At 36.0% G+C, this 20,477-nt stretch overlaps 1 protein-coding gene across 1 annotated transcript; it reads left to right on the top strand.

Annotated features, from left to right (window-relative positions):
• The first annotated feature begins 2,962 nt into the window (after nt 1-2,962).
• Nucleotides 2,963-5,538, top strand: LOC136224796 (GDSL esterase/lipase APG). The gene is made up of 3 exons (XM_066013219.1): nt 2,963-3,296; nt 3,392-3,522; nt 4,700-5,538. The coding sequence occupies exons 1-3, from the start codon at nt 3,053-3,055 to the stop codon at nt 5,381-5,383; spliced, it is 1,059 nt and encodes a 352-aa protein (XP_065869291.1). The 5' UTR covers nt 2,963-3,052; the 3' UTR covers nt 5,384-5,538.
• Nucleotides 5,539-20,477: the final 14,939 nt, after the last annotated feature.

Below are 20,477 nucleotides of genomic sequence, written 5' to 3'. Positions count from 1 at the left end.
CAGTTTAATTCTTGAATATCAATTTGAGAAATCATAATTATATATGTTTTTTTATAATCATATTTATATATGTTAAATATGTACTTAATACATTAGCAGCTTCGAATTTGGTCCACTAAACTCACCACGATATGTCCTCACGTTTTATGAGCTCTAAGTAAAATAAGAGATAAATGACTCTTAATAAAACAAAATGGTATGAAAATGTACATTTAGCTCTAGCATATGAAATGATGCAAATTTAATTCTAATATTTTCAAAAAAATCAATTGTAGTCCTGTTATCAAAAATTTTAAAAAAACTGATTTGACTAACTGTCACATTAGATATTTTTAAATAATTTTATCGATAAATTGAAATAGTTTCGTAGATTTTTTTATAGTTTTTTTGTAATTGTATTAATAATATAGTGAATATTTTAGACAATTTGATAAAAAAAAATTATGATTAATTTATATATAGAAAATTTAGTTTTTAACATTTTAACATAATTTTTGTAATTTTATTAGTAATACATTAAATATCCTAAATATAAATATTTGGAAGGTCTGAAGCTATAGTTAAATACCAGTAAAATCAGTTTTTTCTAATTTTCTATAACATATGACTAAAATTGATTTTGTTTGGAAATGTTAGGATAAAATTTGCATTATTTCATACGTTAAGGCTAAATCTGCACTTCACTTAAAATATTAGGGTTAAATTTGATCTTTGTCACAAAAAGCTTAAGAGTTTAAAATAGAAATTTGAACTCATTTAAGACTTAAAATATTATGTTATTTGGTCTCTTTTAGATCTAATTAGGCATTATAACTACATTTATAATAAAAAATTAATATATATAGTAAATAAAATAAAATTTGGGCCCTTTTTCGCTTCGTGCCCTGGGCAGCCGCACTTCCGACCAATTTTAAGGGGCTAATGATTTTTATATTAAGCATTGAATATCAGATAAGGTATACTTTTTCGCCCTATAGTTTTTTGAAGAGGTGATAATGTAATTTTCCGACCAATTTTAAGGGGCTAATGATTTTTATATTAAGCATTGAATATCAGATAAGGTATACTTTTTCGCCCTATAGTTTTTTGAAGAGGTGATAATGTAATTTTAACTCTTAACATTTATCAAATGTGTAATTTCAAGTCTCATTAATAAAAATTTCTACCTGTGCAATTTTAAATTTATTGGATATCAAAACGTTTTTAGATTAGAGAGTAGTCAGAATATAAAATCGTACATGAATTCCATAGATTAGACTTAAAATTATACTATCCGGCAAACATTAAGTTTAAGAACCATAGACAAATTGCTTATCTTGTTAAATATTTAATACAAAATCACTTGAAGAAATTTTATTGTACAATAAAATGAATAATTAATTGTCACAATCTGAAAATAGTAATATTTAAACCATTTTCATTTTGGTTGAAATGACAAAATGACCTTCAATTGCAGACATATGATGGATATAACTTCCTTTTTATCACTCCCAACTGCCACATTTCCCCCTCTACTAGTTCTTTTGTTTCTCATTTGTACAGTTAAGCTACATAACTATGATAGTTACTAATACCATAAAGTATCCATATATACCAAATAAAGTTATGGATGTGCCTAAATCTTTTTTGGTATCAAATTAAGGCAAAAAAACATCTTGACTTTACTTATCATTATGATTTGGCAAGATGGAGTTTATGATATTTTATTTGAACAAGTTAATTAGTTAGTTGTGAATATTTAAATTAATTAACAGAATGTTATTGATTTCATTTTTGTCTAAAATTATATTTTTTTACGGTTACAGTTTTTCTTTATAACCACATTACAGTATATTTTTAAAAAACTGCTTTTAAACTGTTAAAATAGAAATTTCAAATGCAAATTAAATAAATAGTACTATGAACTAAGTTTTATGTTAAAAACTAACTTTTCTAGTTATCACACATTTAATGTGATAAAAAATAAAAGGACATGAACTTAATGTGTTTAAATAAAATATTAGAGGTTCAACTCAACAAAATCATAATAATAGGGTTTTTCAATATTTCTTTCCTATAAAGTATTCATGCCAAATAAAATAAATCATTTATATATAAATTAGGGAAAAGTACAAAAATAAACCTCGTGGTTTGGACCATTTTCAAACATGAACTACGTAGTTTAAAAATTTACAAACTGATATGTTGAGGTTCATTCTATTAGCAAACAGGGTCTGAATGAGCAACGTTGTTAATTTTTTGATGACGTTGCGGTCAAAGTCAACAGATCAAAAGGGTATTTTTGTCCTTTATGTAATTTATATTTTATACTTTTCTCTATAAATTATTAAGGAAGAGCGAATTTAGTCATTACATATAAAACGGTGCAATCTGAAACTAACGTTTATATAGACGGTTCTCATTAAAAAAAAATTGGGTTTTTTATATCAATTTCATGTCAAAATCACATCAAACTCTCCAATCCTTAATGGCTTTATAGTTGACAATAGTCAAGTTTTATAGAACACGAGAGAACATATCCGGTCACGAACGAATACCACTGTTCACCGATGGATGCAACTGTTCCCGAACGAATACCACTATTCATGTTTGCTGGTATTTAAATTAATTTTATAATTTTCTTTATTTTATCTAATAAAAATTACAATATTTTGTACGTAGAAACTAAATTAAGTCTCCTCCAATAACCACACGACTAAATTTATAGCTAATCCCAATTAAAAATGTCATGAAATCACTCAAAACAAAAATCATGCCATGATTTTTTTTGGAAAATGGACTGCTCACATCCATATGATCTGATGAATAATAAGAAAACTGTTCAAAAAAGAGGAAAGAAACAGACATATCAGGCTGCACTACATATTATCTTTGCCTTGATGTACTATTTGCTCTAAATGCTAACATCTCCACTTGAACAACTCACATTTATTACCCATTCTCAACTTCCATCTTCCCCTTCTTTCCCCCCATTAACTCATCATTTTCACAGTTCCTCTATAAAGCTTCAACTCACATCAAATCCTCCATTCCTTCCTAAAACGCCATCGTTATGGACACCACCACCTCTTCTTTCTGCTTCTTTTTAGTAGTTTTTTCACTTCTTAAAAATGGGTTTGCACAAGATACAGTAGTTCCTGCTGTTGTTATATTTGGTGATTCAGCTGTTGATGTAGGGAATAATAACTATTTACCTACCCTTTTTAAGGCTAATTATCCTCCTTATGGAAGAGATTTTGCTAATCATCAACCTACTGGGAGGTTCTGTAATGGGAAATTAGCTACTGATATTACTGGTAAGGAACTTTAATGTTTTGAGCTTTTTGGTTATTGAGGTTTGAATTGTGTATGTTTAAGAGTATAAAGGTTGGATCTTTTGTTTTGGGTGCAGCTGAAACTCTGGGATTTACAACTTATCCAGCAGCATATTTGAGCCCAGATGCATCTGGGAAAAGGCTTCTTATTGGAGCAAACTTTGCTTCTGCTGCTTCTGGTTATGATGACAAAGCTGCTATGCTCAATGTTTGTAATTTTACCCTTTCAAGTTTAATACTTTGTGTTAGATTTAGTAGGGAAATTACACATATGGCTCTTTAATTTCGGTCTTACTTTCTTTATCACCCATAAATTTGAAAACAACACATAAAATTAATCATTTTTCCATTTTAGTGACATAAGGGTTTGAAGCACTGTTTCCACTTGATCTATCTAAAACGCTGTTTTAAAAATTGGTAATTTAGTGAGATTTCATTAATTTTGATAATTTTGGATAAATATTACCAAGTAATGAAAAAAAAAGCAACATTTTGTGTAGATGAGAGGTAAAAAATGGTTTAGTCCCTTAATATATAAGACCTTGATTGATAAACCATTTAACGACCTAAATTAAAATATTAAATATATATTTAATTTAAATATATTTGATAACGGTTATTTTTTCTATCATTTAAATTATTCAATTAAGTTTAAAAAATCATTTTATTTTAATAAGTTAAAATATTTACTTGAAATTTTAAGTTAAACTTTATCAACTAATATTGAGAACTTTTATGGACCCAATCAATGAAAAAAAAGAGAATCATGCTATCTCATTGGGAGATGATTGGTGTAAGAAAAGAAAGTGAACAATTGTCATGTTTCTATTGGCAATGTCCAATGGACCGGTACCATAGTAGAATTTCTCCTTTTCTCCACCTAATTATTTTAATATTTCGTACTTATTTTCAATATTTATCAAACAATTACAACATTTAATAGTTTTCGTATTTTTTCAGCACTTAATTTTTAGTTTTATCAAATATTAGTTAAGTCTTTTAACCCTTTGACTACTCCAATAGCACGTGACTCTCTATTGTAGAGTAGATGGAAATTATATTCTAATCTACTTTAATTCTTGAAATCATATATTATAATCATATTTTTTTGAGAGAAAATGGTTTGAAAATAATGATTTGAAAAATCGAAAACAATTCAATGAAAAACTAGGCTCTAAACCGATTTATTTTCATAAAAAAAAAAACAGCTTTTATCTTAATAAAGAAAAGTTTGTAAATTTTTATATCGGGTTTTGAAATTCATAGATCATAACGAAATTAAAGTCAAATTGAGAGACCGCAGATGTAATTTACCTTATTTAGTAGTGATTAATCCTGGAAATCATGTCTAATATAGATTAGTATTTTAAAATTTGTTGTTGCAGCATGCAATTACATTACCTCAGCAGTTGCAGTACTTCAGGGAGTACAAGGGCAAACTCGCCAAGGTAGCCGGCAGTAATACAACCCAAACAATAATAGAGGGTGCATTATACCTTCTAAGCGCAGGAAGCAGCGATTTCCTCCAGAACTACTACGTCAACCCCCTCCTCAACAAAGCCTACACCCCTGACCAATACGGCTCATACCTTATCGATTCCTTCACAGCCTTCGTCAAGGGATTATACGGGCAGGGCGCTAGAAGAATCGGCGTAACATCACTGCCACCACTAGGATGCCTTCCAGCAGCCCGAACATTGTTCGGGTACCAGCAGAGCGGATGCATTTCGAACATAAACACCGACGCCCAGCAGTTCAACAAGAAGGTCAATGCAGCTGCTACAAAACTGAAAAAACAACTTCCTGATCTTAAGATTGTTATCTTTGACATATTCCAGCCGCTCTATGACCTTGTTAAATCCCCTTCAGCTTCGGGATTTGCTGAGGCCAAAAGGGGCTGCTGCGGGACGGGAACAGTTGAGACAACGGTGTTTTTGTGCAATGCAAAGTCACCAGGAACATGCTCCAATGCTACACAGTATGTGTTTTGGGACAGTGTTCACCCTTCTCAAGCTGCTAATCAAGTTCTTGCTGATGCTTTGATCGTTCAAGGATTCGCCCTCCTTTGATGTTTCACTTCACTTCATAGTATATTTATATATTATTTTACATGTTTAAATCTTTCTAGCTATTTGATCCAAATTTGTTGAAATACCAACTTTCATGTTGCTAAAGAGACGAATTCTGTATTAATAAATTTTTTCCAGTCTTGTACTGAACAATCTATGAATTAACTACTGCTAATCTGTTTATAGAAAACAAAAGTGAAGTTTGTCTCTTCAACTAGTGATTTACAGGGGAAAGAGAATCTATGCCTTATAAAAATTCACCACCATATATTAGGACATTATAGAAAAATAAACTAAAATTGATAAAATTAGGTGGTTTAAAAATTTGTAAATTGGTACTTTGAAGTTCATTCCGTTGGTAAAAATAGTCTAATTCACTAAGAGTGTTTAAAAAAAGTCAAAAGTCAAATGGTAAAGCTATTTTTATCTTTATATTTATTTGTTTTATAAATTAACACACTTATTATCTAACTATCACAAACAAACTCAAAACAAAAATAAAATATCAAATTCACGATCTACTCATTCTCTCACATCTTTTTAATTTATTTTCATTCTCTCTTTAAACACACTTACCCCTCTCTATCTTCTCTCTCCAAACCCATTTGTGCTTGAAATTGAAGTCTCCTACTTAATTTTCCAAATGAAATTAATTGTTAATTTTGTTTGAATTTGAAAAATAGATTAACATAATCAAGTGAGAGATTGAAAATTTATGAACTTGATAATTGTGCAACAAACTTCTTGAAATGGAATGCATTTGTCAACGGAATAAATAATAAGATATCAGTTTTCAAACTTTTAAACTATGTAGTTTATGTTTGAAAATGACTCAAACTATAAGTTTTATTTTTATATTTAAAAAAAAAAAAAGCACAGTGTTCTCGTGCTCTAAAATTTTGAGGATTATAGTTTTTTTTATCAATGTCAAACCTGCACTATGACCAGACGCGCTCCTACCTCCCCCGCCCTAGTCCAAGAATCCATCTTAATATAATCAATGAAATATTTTGACTCCCTCAGTACATGAATCCCATTTATTTTCTAAGCTCAACTCCAATTTTATTATTTTTTTCTTGTTTGCTCACAAAAACAGAAAAACCGTCAGTACGAATCAATCCCAGCATCTCGTGATAATTCCATCATTTGTTGTAAGCTTCCAACCACATTGCTCCATCTTTTTCCTCGGAGCTCAAGCTCAAGTTGTTGGCAGATTTCCATGAGTTCGAATTTGTTGGAGTTTATCCACATTGTAGAGAAAGGAAATCCTCAAACATAAGGATAGTTCGGATCTAAACCATTCAGTTTTATCCAAAACCACTTCAGTTTAAAGTTCTTTACACTTTGCACTTTCTTTTCCAAGAAAGAACATCGTAAAGAATTGATAGATTAATAGACCATGTCTTCGTCAAATTTCTTGCTTAGATGCCAGAAGTGTCGAAACAAAGGCCTGATTAGATTAACATCTAAATCAGTGCAAATTTTATCAAAAGTAAATAGTTCAAGCCAAGCATTGGACGAAATTTAACAAGAGCTTAAATTGAACTCATTCAGAACAGCAACAACCTCTTTGGGTAAAGGAAATCACATTTCCCATTCCATATATTGGGGTAAAAATACCCAGGGTCCCGGAAGGAGGTTGATAGGCTCTTTCATTTTCTAGAGGTAAGCTAACAGTCATCTACCTCAGCCAAGCATATTTATTCATAGTTTTAGTAAGAACAGTTTGGGTCATGGTTGAAGGTTGGGAAGCAACTCTTAAGTTCACTTTGCAAACTTTGAAGGGCGAATTCTTAGGATCTTGGAGGGGGAAGAAGTAGATGATTTCTCATAAGATGAGTTTTTAGTGATTTTCGAGCCATGGAATAAAAGTTAAGAAAAGAAATGAGTAAAAATCGAGGTAAGGATCTGTTGGGGACTAATTTAACTTTTTGTGTTTTAGCATGGATTATAATTTTTACTCTATAGTTATTTTATTTTAATTAAATTCATTTTTCAATAAAATAAAAATGTGATAAAAAATAGAAAATAATATCAAAAGATTATTATATAAAAAAAAGAAAATAGAAATAAAAAGAAAAGAAAAAGAAATAATAAAAATCAAGGGCAAATTTGCACCATTTTTCAGTAACCCGTCCAGCAACTTCGACAATGAAAACGGACCCCGAAACAGCAAGATATCAGACAGTTTTATTTTTTTTAGAAAGTTCGGGATGTTAGCTTTCCGGAATGTCAAAAACGGAGCAAAACGGAGCTAAAACGAAGCCGGCAGAATTTTTCAAAGACAAGCAGTGCTGAAAAACGGGTTGAATATGTCTACCTATTTGAGGAAAGTATTTCACGGCATTTCCTCCATTTTTCCAACTCCCAACTCAGCCATTTTCTTTCTTCAACTTATGGGAAGGTAATGGGATCATGGGTGAGAAGTTTAAGGGCCACTAACATGAGATTTGTTACTCAAAATCTTATAAATTGAGCTCAAATCCTTCATTCCAAACCCCACTCAAAATCAATCAAACACAGACAACTCAATTTTTCTCTTAAAATCTCTGCCAAAATCGCCTTTTTTATCAATCCTTAGATTCGTAGAAATCGTTCTTTAGCATCTAATTAGTCTAAACAAAGTCTCAATTCCCAGAATTAGTTCTTTAATCTTAAGTTCCTCAGAAAAGCTTTCAATTTTCAGAAACTTCAAATCCGAAATTCTCTTAGTTTAATCAACCAATTTTCAAATCGTTTCTTGCAATCTCTTAGTTAAGTCAGTAAAATCATCACTCAATCCTCGGTTCAAGCTTTCTTAGTCTAAATCAAATTTCACCATTGTTATATTCTTCAAAGCTTCAAGCATTTTCTGTGAAACCAAGATCACCGAAACCCCATTTTCGAGCCATTCTTAGTTTACACACTTATTCCAAATCATGTTTTGAAACTTTTTATTGATCTCAATCAATTAAAAAGACCCAGAAACAAGCTTTTGAGTTTTTCAACATTGAAAAATTCATCAAACAACTTTTCTGGTGAGCCGTTTTCCAAATTTTATTTAGAGTTCGTTAGCTGATCATTTTAGCCCAAATTAATTTTAATCTCTTTATTGACATCAATTCTCGAATTCTCAATTTTTATTTCGTAAAAAACGACATCCTATAGCCTTCTTAATCGTCCATAAAGTACCATCCACGAAACAGAATCAAGCTTTTGGTTTTTCAACCATCAAACAATTATCATGTCACCCCATTTTCAGTAATTTATTCCGACTCATTTACTCGACCTTGTTCTGAAATTCCAGTTCTAAACCCTTCATTCGCACACTAACTTTAAATATTGGCATTTGTTTCGCTATAATCCGATCTCTACAGATTCCAAAATTGAGCCCGAAAGTCCCACGAAATCACTGTTTTTGTTCCACAAAGTGCTGATGATTTATTGGCTTGGTGGTAAATTTCTGTTCAAGTCCCTGAATTCTCCGAACTGCTCCGAATTCACCCAGAATTATCCAGACAACGCAACAGCCCCCGAGCCAATTTTCCGGAGTTCCAGTCCTTAATTTCACGCATCCCAACGATATCAAAGAGATCGGTTTAATTTTATTTCATCCCGTATATATTTGTTTTTCATGACTTATTTACATTTCTAGCTTTAAAGTTATTGTTTCTTTTTAAGTTGTAATTTTCATGCTTTATTATTATTTGTAACACAAAAAAACATTGAAAAATATTTACAAAATCAATAAAAATATAAAAGAAAATTAAAAAAGTTATATTTTTGTGTCGTTTTATTACTTTATTTTTGGTACTTATATTTAAAAATTGCTTTTCCGACCGACCTGTCAAGTAACGTCGGGGCCCAAGACCGTTGTTTTTATTTTCAGTCCTTGTAACGGTAGTCAATCGCTTTTTCGTTTAGAATTCAAGTAATTTAGGCGCATTTTATTTATTTACTGTATTCAATTACCATTTTATCCTTTGAGAAATAGCTTTTCTGGCACGCCCGCATTATTTTTACCATTTTTAATCCCCGCACTCGCGTATCAAGGTTGAAAATTGGGATATTTCAAAAATATCGCCAACAATTTTTTGGCACGCCCAGTGGGACCTAAAAACGTTTTTTTTATCATTAGTACCAAAACTACGGTTTCTTAAGTTTTACCAAAATTTTAATAACTTTTTGTGAATACCGATTTTATTCACTAAGTGTTTTTTTTTATGGTATTTTTGCTTTGATATTCTGTTTTGGCAATTTATTTCCAAACTTTTCTAATATCATTCGTTGTTTAAGATGCCACCAAGGAAAAATAGAGGTCGAGAACTACCCATTCCGGAGTCTGATGAAAATCAGAATAGGGGTCAAGATGAAAACGTTGACGCAAATGCACCCGAGGGTTACGTCGCCGAGACCGTGAGCCACTTGGAAGACGTTCATCGGACGTCAATGCCACAACCGGACTTCAACGCATTTTTTGCGAGACAAGAGGCCCATATGCGCAATATGCAAAGGCTTGTAGCCGAGATGTCGCAAAATGTTAAAGCTCAAACTGAGATGATGCAAGCTTGGAGACAACCCAATTTGGAAAACATGATTAATAATCTCACCGATGAGATGAATAGAATCCCAGATAGGTGTGCTGAAATTTATGCTAAAAATTTGAATTCTCACAATGTTTCAGATAACACAAGGGAAGGCACTCCCCAAGGCGACCGATATAGGCCACCGTCTAGTCGGGAGGAAAACATAAGATTCAATGAGCGAGGAGATCGAAGAACCTCGGAACAATTTTCAATACCCCCAAATGCGCCTCATTTCAGGTCAAACACCGAACCTAATACCCACTCGGAGCACTATGGTGACATCAATGCCCGTGGTTCGGGGGGCACGTGGAGAAATCAAGACCGTGATCATACCCGCGAATATACTCGTGAAAATGTTCGTGAGAATTCTCGTGATAATAACAGCGTGTCTCGTGTTTCAGGTGTGAGGAGCGAAATGTGTAATGAAGCGGAGGATAGGCAACGTATTCGGAACATCGTGCCAGAAATTTATGGACCTACGATCCGTAAAGTATACCGTCCGGAGTTTCAGAAAGCCTACCCTAGGGAATACGACCAGCGATACCCATTTCCTCACAATTTTAGAATTCCAGATTTTTCTTTATTTTCAGGTGAAAGTGGACAATCTACCATCGAGCACGTTGCTCGATTTTCATTCCAATGTAGCGGGATTAGTGCGGAGCAAGACTTCGATATGCTTCGTTTGTGTTTATTCCCTGGATCACTAACTGGACCGGCTTTCACATGGTATACGACATTACAACCTGAATCTATCAGAAGCTGGGGTCATATGGAACAATTATTTCATGCTCAGTTCTATCGAACTGAGCCCGAGGGATGTGTCGCCGAACTATCTCGTATGGTTCAACGCTCAGGTGAGTCCGTTGAAAGTTTTATTAATCGTTTCAAGAAAATGAGGCATAGATGTCGAGTTAATATTCCTGAAATAGAATTTGTTAAAATTGCTTAGCGTGGCTTAGAGTTTGAAAATAGGAAGAAATTCCAGGGCATTGATTTTTGTGATTATTATGAACTTGTTGTTGGTCCCGTGTAATTAGTTCCAAGGGGGGGTTAGGAACTAATATAACTTTTCTTTTTAATTATGCTGACTTAATATACTTCTTTGAGTTTCACAACTCAGTTTTGGTCAGCACGGCCGAGTGAGGCGTAAGACAGCTTTAGTCAGATGTTGACTAGAACTGTTTTACTTGCGAGCTGGGAAATGACACTTTTGTGGTCAGCTTCCAACTCAGCACTCTGATTTACTCAGTGTCAGCTTAAACAATTTATATGCTGAGTAAATATATCAAGCAACACATACAGATATATATTGAGAGAGAGTTAGAAATTACTTAGTGCGACTTATCCTGGTTCGGCCTCTCCGCCTACGTCCAGTCCCCAGAATTCCTCCGGGCTTTTTCAATCCAATATTGAGCTCTTTAAAGGTAGAGCACAAACCGTTTACAAGGCAGTTGAATATGCAAGAGTACCGTCCTCTATTCGTCTACTCAACTCCTACTAAGTGCTATAACCGAACACCTAGATTTCTCTACCACTGAGTACTTAAAACCGAGTATTCAGCACCACTCTCTCAATTCTGCAATTGATACAGAATTGTTCTTTTTCAGACAAAGAACACTTTAGATGATTACAAAAATCATTCTAGCTTTTACACAGAAATGGAAATTTGGAGTAAGATCTTTTTCTTGTTTTGGTGTGCTTTTGTATGTATGCTTTTTCTCTTGAATGTCGGCAAAGGATCCAAGAAGTGTACTTGTCCTTTTATAGTTGAAATCTAAAGATACAATGATTTGAATCTGGAATTTTCCGTTGGATTCAAACGGCTTTTTCTTACGACATGTTCTGGTCAGCTTCAGATTTGCAGGCCAATCCTGTCGTCTGAATTAACTCTTGTAGTGCAGGTTTGTCTTGTAGTGCAGGTTTCGTCATTTAGCCAGCGGACATTTGACCCATACATCTCGAAATTAACTCTTTGCGTAATTCCAAGGTTTCTATTATTGGTGCAGACAGTTGTCGGATCTTGTCTTTTAGCAAACGGATCATTGGTGTTGTCCTTAAAATCATTCAACATGACTTTGATAGCCGTTGTCTTTGATTGTCGCCAATTCCGATACTGAGTTGCCTTTCACTCAGCTTCCACGGTCAGCTTCGTACTGCAAGATATAGTTCCAAAGAAGACTTTTCTTCTTTTATGCTGAGTTGCTTTTCACTCAGCTTCTACGGTCAGCTTCGTTCTGTAAGCTTCGGTCCTGAAGAAGACTTTCCTTCTTTCGTACTGAGTCATTCTTTACTCAGCCCGTGCTATGTTATCATGCTGACTACGTTCTATCTTAATTTGATTCCTGTTCTTTTTATACTTAACATTGAACAAACACATTAGTACAATTAAATCAAAGCACTTAAATTTAATTGTCTTAATCATGGATTAACTTAAATAATTTTGTCAAATCAAAATCATGTTGGAAAGGTGTTTCAATAAACTCCTCCATTTTGATGTTGGCAAAATATTTAGTTATGGAACTCAGTTTTGAAATTTCCCATGATTGAATTGTCTTTCGTTCTTCTGAAATTACTCCCCCGTAAGGGTTGCATCTATTTGATTCAATTTAACTCTAAACCTTCCAAGATTTAATTGAGAAAAATCTAAACATGCTTGTACTAACTAAGTTCAATTCTAGACCTTCCAAGATCTAATTCAGATGAGCCTAGGTCAGCTTTCAGAAGAGGTCAATACTTAGAACATGTATTTACTCCGTTTGATACGCGGTCAGCTTAGGTATCAGAGAGATTATATATTGTTGGTCCCTTATAACGTTACAAGTATAGTTCCAAGGGGGGGTTAGGAACTATTTAAAAATTTTAAGATAGGGAAGACTTCTTTTTCATGAGAAAAAGGTTTGGACAGCGGCCCTGAGTGAATAGCAAGATACTGGCTTAGTCAACTAGTGACTAGGTCAGTTTCTTTACTTGAGTCAGGAGATAGCACTTAGAGTCTATTCCTGAGCTCAGATATTCAATGCGCACAACTCAGCTTGACCTCTTTACTTTGTCAGTTTTTGTTTAAGCAAGCAATAATATATAAAGGAGTTAAAGGTTAGAAATATGTTACTCAGCAGATTTATCCAGGTTCGGCCTCCAAGCCTACGTCCTGTCCCCAGAACACGTTCCGAGATTTCGAATTCTCTACTGAGCTCTTTAACGGTAGAGCATCAAACCTTTTACAATCTTAGCAACTGAGTATAACAAGAGTACCTTCCTCTATACCTCTACTCAATCCTAATCTCTCGCTGAGTACTATAACCGAGTACTCAGCCTCTCCTTTCTAATCTCTAGAAATGATAAGTGTTTGTCCTAAACAATGATTGCTAAGACACCTTAGATGATTGAATAATCACTCTAGACTTTTACACAAAAGATATGAAATTTAGTGTAAGATTGCTTTGCTTTTTCTTGCAGAACTTTGCATAAAAATTTGGTCAGCGTAATAGCTTGATCAAGTTCTGTGTTGAATGAAGCAACTGAAGGGCTCTATTTATAGAGACGTCTGAGGTGTCGGTCATTTCGAATTTCAAAATAACCGTTGGAGGGAAATGGCTTCCTGTCGTTGTCATCCTGTCTTGCTCAGAGCTCTCGGCCAATCAGATTTGAGTATCTTCTGTCCTCGGTCAGCTTTTGGTCAGCTCGGCAGAATGTCTCTCCATTTATGGTAAGGTCAACTGGACAGCATTCTGTGTCTTCTGAACTTTACCCAAAGTGGAAACACTTTGTCTGGAAGTTGTTCTTAGCCAGCTGCTGTCTTGTACTCTTTGTCGAATCAACTCAGCAGCTTCGTCCTGAAGTTGTTCCACGAAGGTCTTCTAGATCCTTCTTCCGCTGAGTTGCGTTTTGTACATAACGACATCGTTTTGACATACGCGGGCCGAGTTGCCTTAAACTGTTTGACTTGGGCTTTGACTTCCGTATTGGGCTTTGGGCCTTTTAATCTTTGTGTCTTATAAACAATTTAACTCAACATTGAACAAACACATTAGTAGAATAAATCAAAGCATTTAAACTTAGTGTGTTTAGAATATGTTTTTAATTATACTTAAACAATTTTGTCAAATCAAAATTATGTGGAAAGGTTTTTCAACATATATGAATTCTTGTATTAGAGCAAATGTATTCATGTATCAAAGTAAGTGTGTGTTGAGAATTTTTCTCAGCATGTTCCCTTTTAATTTTAGTGTGTTTGTTCTTTTAAGATAGTTCAGCATATAGCACAACAATTAAGCATCACAAGTAGATAAGTCAGTTTGAAATAAAAGATGCTTTAAAATAGATAGATGGTTAGTCAGCATACAGAAATAGAAAACGCCAAAACCAAATACTACAAGTCAAGTTCTAATGACTAGTCTATTTCTTTCTGTTGACTTGGGCTTGGTGGGCAGGATTAACTTTGCCTTTTCCCTTGGCGTTTCTTTGTTGCTGCTGACTACTAGATGCTTCTCCTGCTTCCCCTGATTTGTGCTGAGTTCCATCAGCTCATTCTTTCTCCCCCGTTTTGCCAGCATCGGGCGGAGGAGGAATGAAAGTGTCGTTGAGAGCAGCACGAGTTAATCTCACTGAGTACGCCTTAAGCTGTTTTGTGCTCTCCCGAAGACCGTCGAAAACAGGAACGCCATCGTCTATAACTGATCCAGGGACTCGGATGGATGCACTAAACATACTCAGAATATATTCTTGTGATTTCCCAATCCAGGTCAGCGTGTCAGTCAGCCTAGCATAAGCTTGATGATACATTTTGAGCAAGGCCGAATCGTAGAACTGACGTTGAGCATTCGTGTGGCGCACATGTTTGAAGGTGGCTTGGGAGTATTGTAGGATTTCATTTGTTTTCACCAAGTCAGTATCCATTTCTTCCTTACTCAAGTTGAGTAGACGGATAGCTTCGCTAATTTGCTCGATCGAACACTGGGAAGAGGAGGAAATTAGCGCACGAGTGTCGGTCAGCTCAGAGTGTAGCTTGGTGAAGTGGTGGTCAACCTCAGCAGAGGTAGCATATCCCGTGTTTACTGCAGACAGAGCATTTATTTGGCCTTGGAGGGAATCCATGTGATTCACCATCATTAACTGCAGTTCAGCCAGCTTCACGATGGAGTCTTGCTTGGGTTGTTGAGATTGAACAGTTGTCATGACACTCACAAGATCTTTGAGACCCTTGATCTCATTCAGGAGCTGAGTGATAGAAGAAAGTTGTGTTGACTCAACATTAACGAACCCAGCAGCATCGTCATGAGAGGAAGTCAAATCCTGGAGAATGGATTGAGCTGAGTCAATGATTCGACGCCCAGACTCAGTAGCATTTAGGTAGGCATAAGTTGCCTCAGGAGTTCGCTCAGCAGCCGGTATTTGAGTAGGTTGCTTTCCAGTACCAGATGGGCCAGCATGATTAACAGCTGGACTTTTGTTCAAATCAGCAGCAGGGACTGATGGTCCAACATTCTGCGTTTCAATATTTGGAAGAGGTAGATCGGCAGAGATATTGACCTACTCAACATTGGTTTGAAGTTGAGTTGGTGCAGGAGGAGGCAACTCAGCATTGTCATGAGTAGGATTTTCCTTGTCTAGCTTTCCATCAGCTTGGACTTCAAGCTCTTGCTCGGCAGGGATTGGATTTTCAGGGGTCTTGGCTTGTTCCTCAGTATGTGTAACAGAGGCTTGCTTTTGTGTGAATTGATCCGGAGTTGGCTCTATGACGGAGGAGAAGAATTCGTATTGAAGTTCAGTTAGGTCAGTAATTGGTTCTCTAAGGGGAGAATCAGCCAATAGATCTAGGGATTTGGACTTGTAAGCTTTGCGTTTAAAGCGCTTTTCAGAACTGACCGTTTTGGTTTGAGGTGAGGGATCAGCAGCAATTGAGTCAAGGGACTCAGATGAAGAATTGAGCTCTAGGTTAGCATTAAGGCTTCTCTCAGCTTGAACTCTTTCTGTTTGGTCAGCTTGTAGTTCAGTTGGCTCAGCATCAACTAACTTAGTGCGCTCAACAGCACCCTTATCTTGCTCATCATTAACATTGGCTGTTTGCTCAGCTTCAAACTGTCCTCCAAAATATCCCAATTCATTTTCCTGGTCAGAAGGGGTTTTCTCAAGGTCAATCTTTGGGCTTCTCACGAAGTGGGAATCGTTAGAGACGACAAAACCAAGAGGGGCAGCATCAATTGGACTCAGACCAGAAGATCTCTTCTTCTTCCTCAGAGGTGTTTCTGGAATTTCCTCACTTTCGACTTCCTCAGGCTCAACTGGCCTTTTCTCTGCCGACTTAGGTACCTGCTGTCCTTGCTCAGCATCCATTTTCTTAGCACCGGAGATTATTCTCAGCTTCTTAGGAACTGTGTTGACATCATTTGCTGACTGATCAGCTTTTCTCTTTTTATCTTGCCTGGTGCGGTCAGTACGAGGTTGCTCCATAACCTTCTTTCCCTTCTTGGTCGGCATAGCTTGTGCTTCTTCAACCGCCGCTCCTTTTCCTTTCCTTGGTACAATTGTTTGGTTATAAGCCAAGCCGAATAGAATACCTGCAGAAATCTCCATACCCCAAACTTGAATTTCTTCTGCTAAGCTCACTCGGTGATCTTGAAGGATCTTTGTAATAAGGGACCCCAACCTAAGTGTCCATGTGCTTTGCTTAAATCCGCCGATGAGGAATACAGGCATGTTGAGTGGCTGGTAGGTCAGCATGTGCCATATGAAGCACTGCTCGAAGTTAGATGCATAAGATTGAGCATTGATCTTGGGATAGATGAAGTTGGTCAGAATGTAGTGAGCCATCTTTTGATTTTGACTCATACACGTACTGGCTCTTTCTCCCTTGTGCTCCTTCGGTTTACAAAATTCAACGGGGTAGTCGATTTTACCGAAATCATTTGTGGTTCTGAGTTCGGCTCCTTCGTTCTTTAGATTTAGCAGTGTAGCGAGATAAGGAGGGTTAACAAAGATCCTCTTCCCATTGACCTCAGTGACCATGTAGTCACTGTCCTCGTCAGCAGCTCGCAAGTTGGCATAGAATTCCCTTACTAACTCAGGATAGGTGGCTTCACAGATAGAGAACAACCCAGTCCAGCCATTCTTAGAGATCCATTCGCAGAAGGGCTTTTCAGCTTCGACAAACCCTTTAGAGAACCAGCGGGAGCGATCAATTTTCCATCCCCTAACGCTACCGAAAACTGGGGAATAGGTTCTTTCTGGTTCTTTCTTTTCCTTCTTCTTCTTCCTTTTCGAAGAGGTTGCGAGGTCAGCTTGGGGGCTTTTGCTCGGAGTTTGGTCATGCTGACCTTGTCCTTGAGACTTGGTGGGAGTCTCGATGTATTCCTGCTGAGCAGGAGATGGAGGGTTTTCATCGGAGTGATTCCCATCATAATCAGCTCCGGAGATGTTCTGGGAATCCGACATGATTTTTAGGGATTCTTTGAGAGTATTTGAAGATTAGGGATTTAGATAGAAATCAATTTGCCAGAGATTTCAAAGTGTAAAGAGATGTGAGTGGGAATTCGTCCACTATTTATAGAGGGCCGAGTTGATCTGGAACGTTGAAGTAGTGGTTTTACCTCGAGATGATCAAACGACAATAATCTAGCATTTATGAAATGTTCGGCGCATTTGTTTTCTTAATTATTGCGATTACGTCATCCTAGGTGGCTATTTATGGCGTGTGTGCTAGCATTTAATGTTAAATGGATTTTACTCAGTATTTGGAATTCTAAATGTTTGAAATACTGAGTGCTCAATTTTACGTAGAAGAGATTTTCATACAGAAGTAACTCAGCCTGTAGTAATCACTCAGCATGTATGTCTAGTCAGTATAAGGTGATTCTATGTTATCCAGCTTAGCTCAGTGTGGATAAGTTACTTAGCATGCATTAACTACTCGACATATAGTATAATCACTCAATATTGATCAAGAATTTATTAAACAGGATTACATATACCGATAGCTTCCCTGAGTATGCTGAATTGTTCACGAGCCAAAGGCTTAGTGAAGATATCCGCAAGCTGTTCATCTGTAGGTACGTAGGTCAGCTTGATCTCACCTTTGAGTACATGGTCTCTGATGAAGTGATGCCTTATGCTGACATGCTTCATCCTGCTGTGTTGGATTGGATTTTTGGATAGGTCAATAGCGCTCTTGTTATCGCATTTGACTTCAATTGTTTCTGTTTTAACTTTGTAATCCTCAAGTTGTTGCTTAATCCATAAGACTTGGGCCACACAGCTTCCAGCAGCAATGTACTCAGCTTCAGTTATAGACAGGGCAACTGATGACTACTTCTTGCTGAACCAAGACACTAGACAGCTTCCAAGGAAGTGACATCCTTCAGAAGTGCTCTTACGCTCTATCTTGTCCCGTCCATAGTCAGCATCAGTGTATCCAATGAGTGTGAAGTCATTCGAGTTTGGATACCACAAACCTGCATTAACTGAGCTCTGCAAATATCTAAAAATTCTTTTCACAACTATAAGGTGTGATTCTCTGGGATCAGCTTGGTATCTAGCGCAATAGCATACTGAGTACTGAATATCAGGTCTACTAGCAGTAAGATAGAGTAGAGAGCCAATCATACCTCGATATAACTTACTGTCTACTGACTTACTTTTCTCATCCGTGCACAGGACAATATCAGTACCCATTAGGGTTGATATGGGCTTACAATCTTCCATATCGAATTTCTTTAGCATTTCTTTGGCGTACTTAGACTGACTAATGAAGATGCCGTTCTTCCCTTGCTTGATTTGAAGTCCAAGGAAGAAGTTGAGTTCGCCCATCATAGACATTCCGAACTCAGTTTGCATCTGTTTACTAAATTCTTTGCACATAGATTCGTCAGTAGCACCAAATATTATATCATCTACGTAAATTTGTGCAAGCAGGGTTGATAACAACCCAAATTATTCTTGAATAAGGAATAAGGGAAAATTAATAGAAATAATGGCAAACCATTATTCCTTCTAAAAGAGATATTTATACGTGATTAATGTGGAATTAATGATAATTAATGCAGGGGAGAATATGCAAATAATGAGAAAAAGGAAGGAGTCTCTAGCATTATGCCACGCCACGTGGACCATGGCGAGATACGCCATAACGAGATACGCCCGATGAGAGCGAGTAGTGGAGACCCGCCATAGCTCTCAAGGAGAGCGTACATACGCCTTGACGGATCAAAGAATACGAAAAGGGATATTCATCTTACTGACAGAATATTATCCCAAGGACCAAAAGGGATATTCACCTTGAGAACGCCGCAAGAAGAACCGGATGGCGGATCTCCACGGTTCAGCTCAGTGAGATCCGCTGGCGAACCTATGAGGCGAATCTCCTCTTTCACCTGATTCATCACAGTAACGGCTAACCGCCGACTCGGCCATAAAGACCATTAATGAGCTATCAATTAGCTAACCACCAGGTTAAAGGTAACCAGTAACCGCCAGCTTAAAGGTAACCAGTAACCGCCATTAATGGAGCATTAATGGAGACCTTCTAGTTGCTGAAGGTTACGACTTCCTAGCTATATATAGCCTACATCCCTAGGCTATCAAGGTACACTTTTACTTACCCTTTGTCAATTCAGTTTGCTCTCTTGATCTTCCTTACTGACTTTGGCATCGGAGTGTCCCCGGCCGATCCCAACGGCGCCTCACAGGGAAGTGCTCCGATCAAGGATTTTTCCCCGAGTTATCAATTGGTGCGGTGAACGTGGATCTCTAACAAACAGAAGATCACAAAATCTTGATTGTATAGAGTTTCACAAAGAACAAAACAATGGAGTCAACGGAATAGAAATCACAATCTCAAACTTTGGCTCAATCAGTACAACAAATCTATCCAAATATACAGTTCTCCATATATTGGTGGGAAAGAGTTTTCTACATTGAATCTGGAATTTTATGATGAAAAAGATAAGTTTCCTCCCCTTTCTTATTCCATTTTTAATTAAAGAAAATTGAGATCCCTCACTCTTATAAAGTGCTATGAATATCATTACATGTTATTATGATAAATCTAATAAACTGTGAAAGATGAAGTCATAAACACAAATCTTTCATTAAATCTTGCATGCTTACTATGCCTCATATTTTTATGCATGACAAGTGTAATATGATATTATCATTGAATTAGTACAAACGCATGTATAAGACCCGTAATCTTGGGATTTACAAAAAAAATCATCCATTCAATGTGATTTTGTCATTTGATATTAAAATATCATAAAAGGGCTCATGTAATTACAAATGATTTAAATCTGGTCGGTCTTTTGGATGAACATGCATATAACTATTAGAAGAAATTAAAAAAAAAAATCATATTTGGTTTTTCCTTGTACTATTCACCATCTATATATGGCTTTTCTCCTATATAGTACTTTTAATATCAAAAATTCATATTTTTGAATATTGTTTTGTCAAACAGTTATTTCATTCCCTTTTTTACAAGGATGTGTCTATTCATATAAAAACTGTTTATTTGACATTGTTAGAATTTCTGTTACCAA

This window comes from Euphorbia lathyris, chromosome 3, assembly GCF_963576675.1.
Source record: "Euphorbia lathyris chromosome 3, ddEupLath1.1, whole genome shotgun sequence".
Lineage (NCBI taxonomy): Eukaryota > Viridiplantae > Streptophyta > Magnoliopsida > Malpighiales > Euphorbiaceae > Euphorbia > Euphorbia lathyris.
This window is presented reverse-complemented; position numbering and strand designations above follow the sequence as displayed.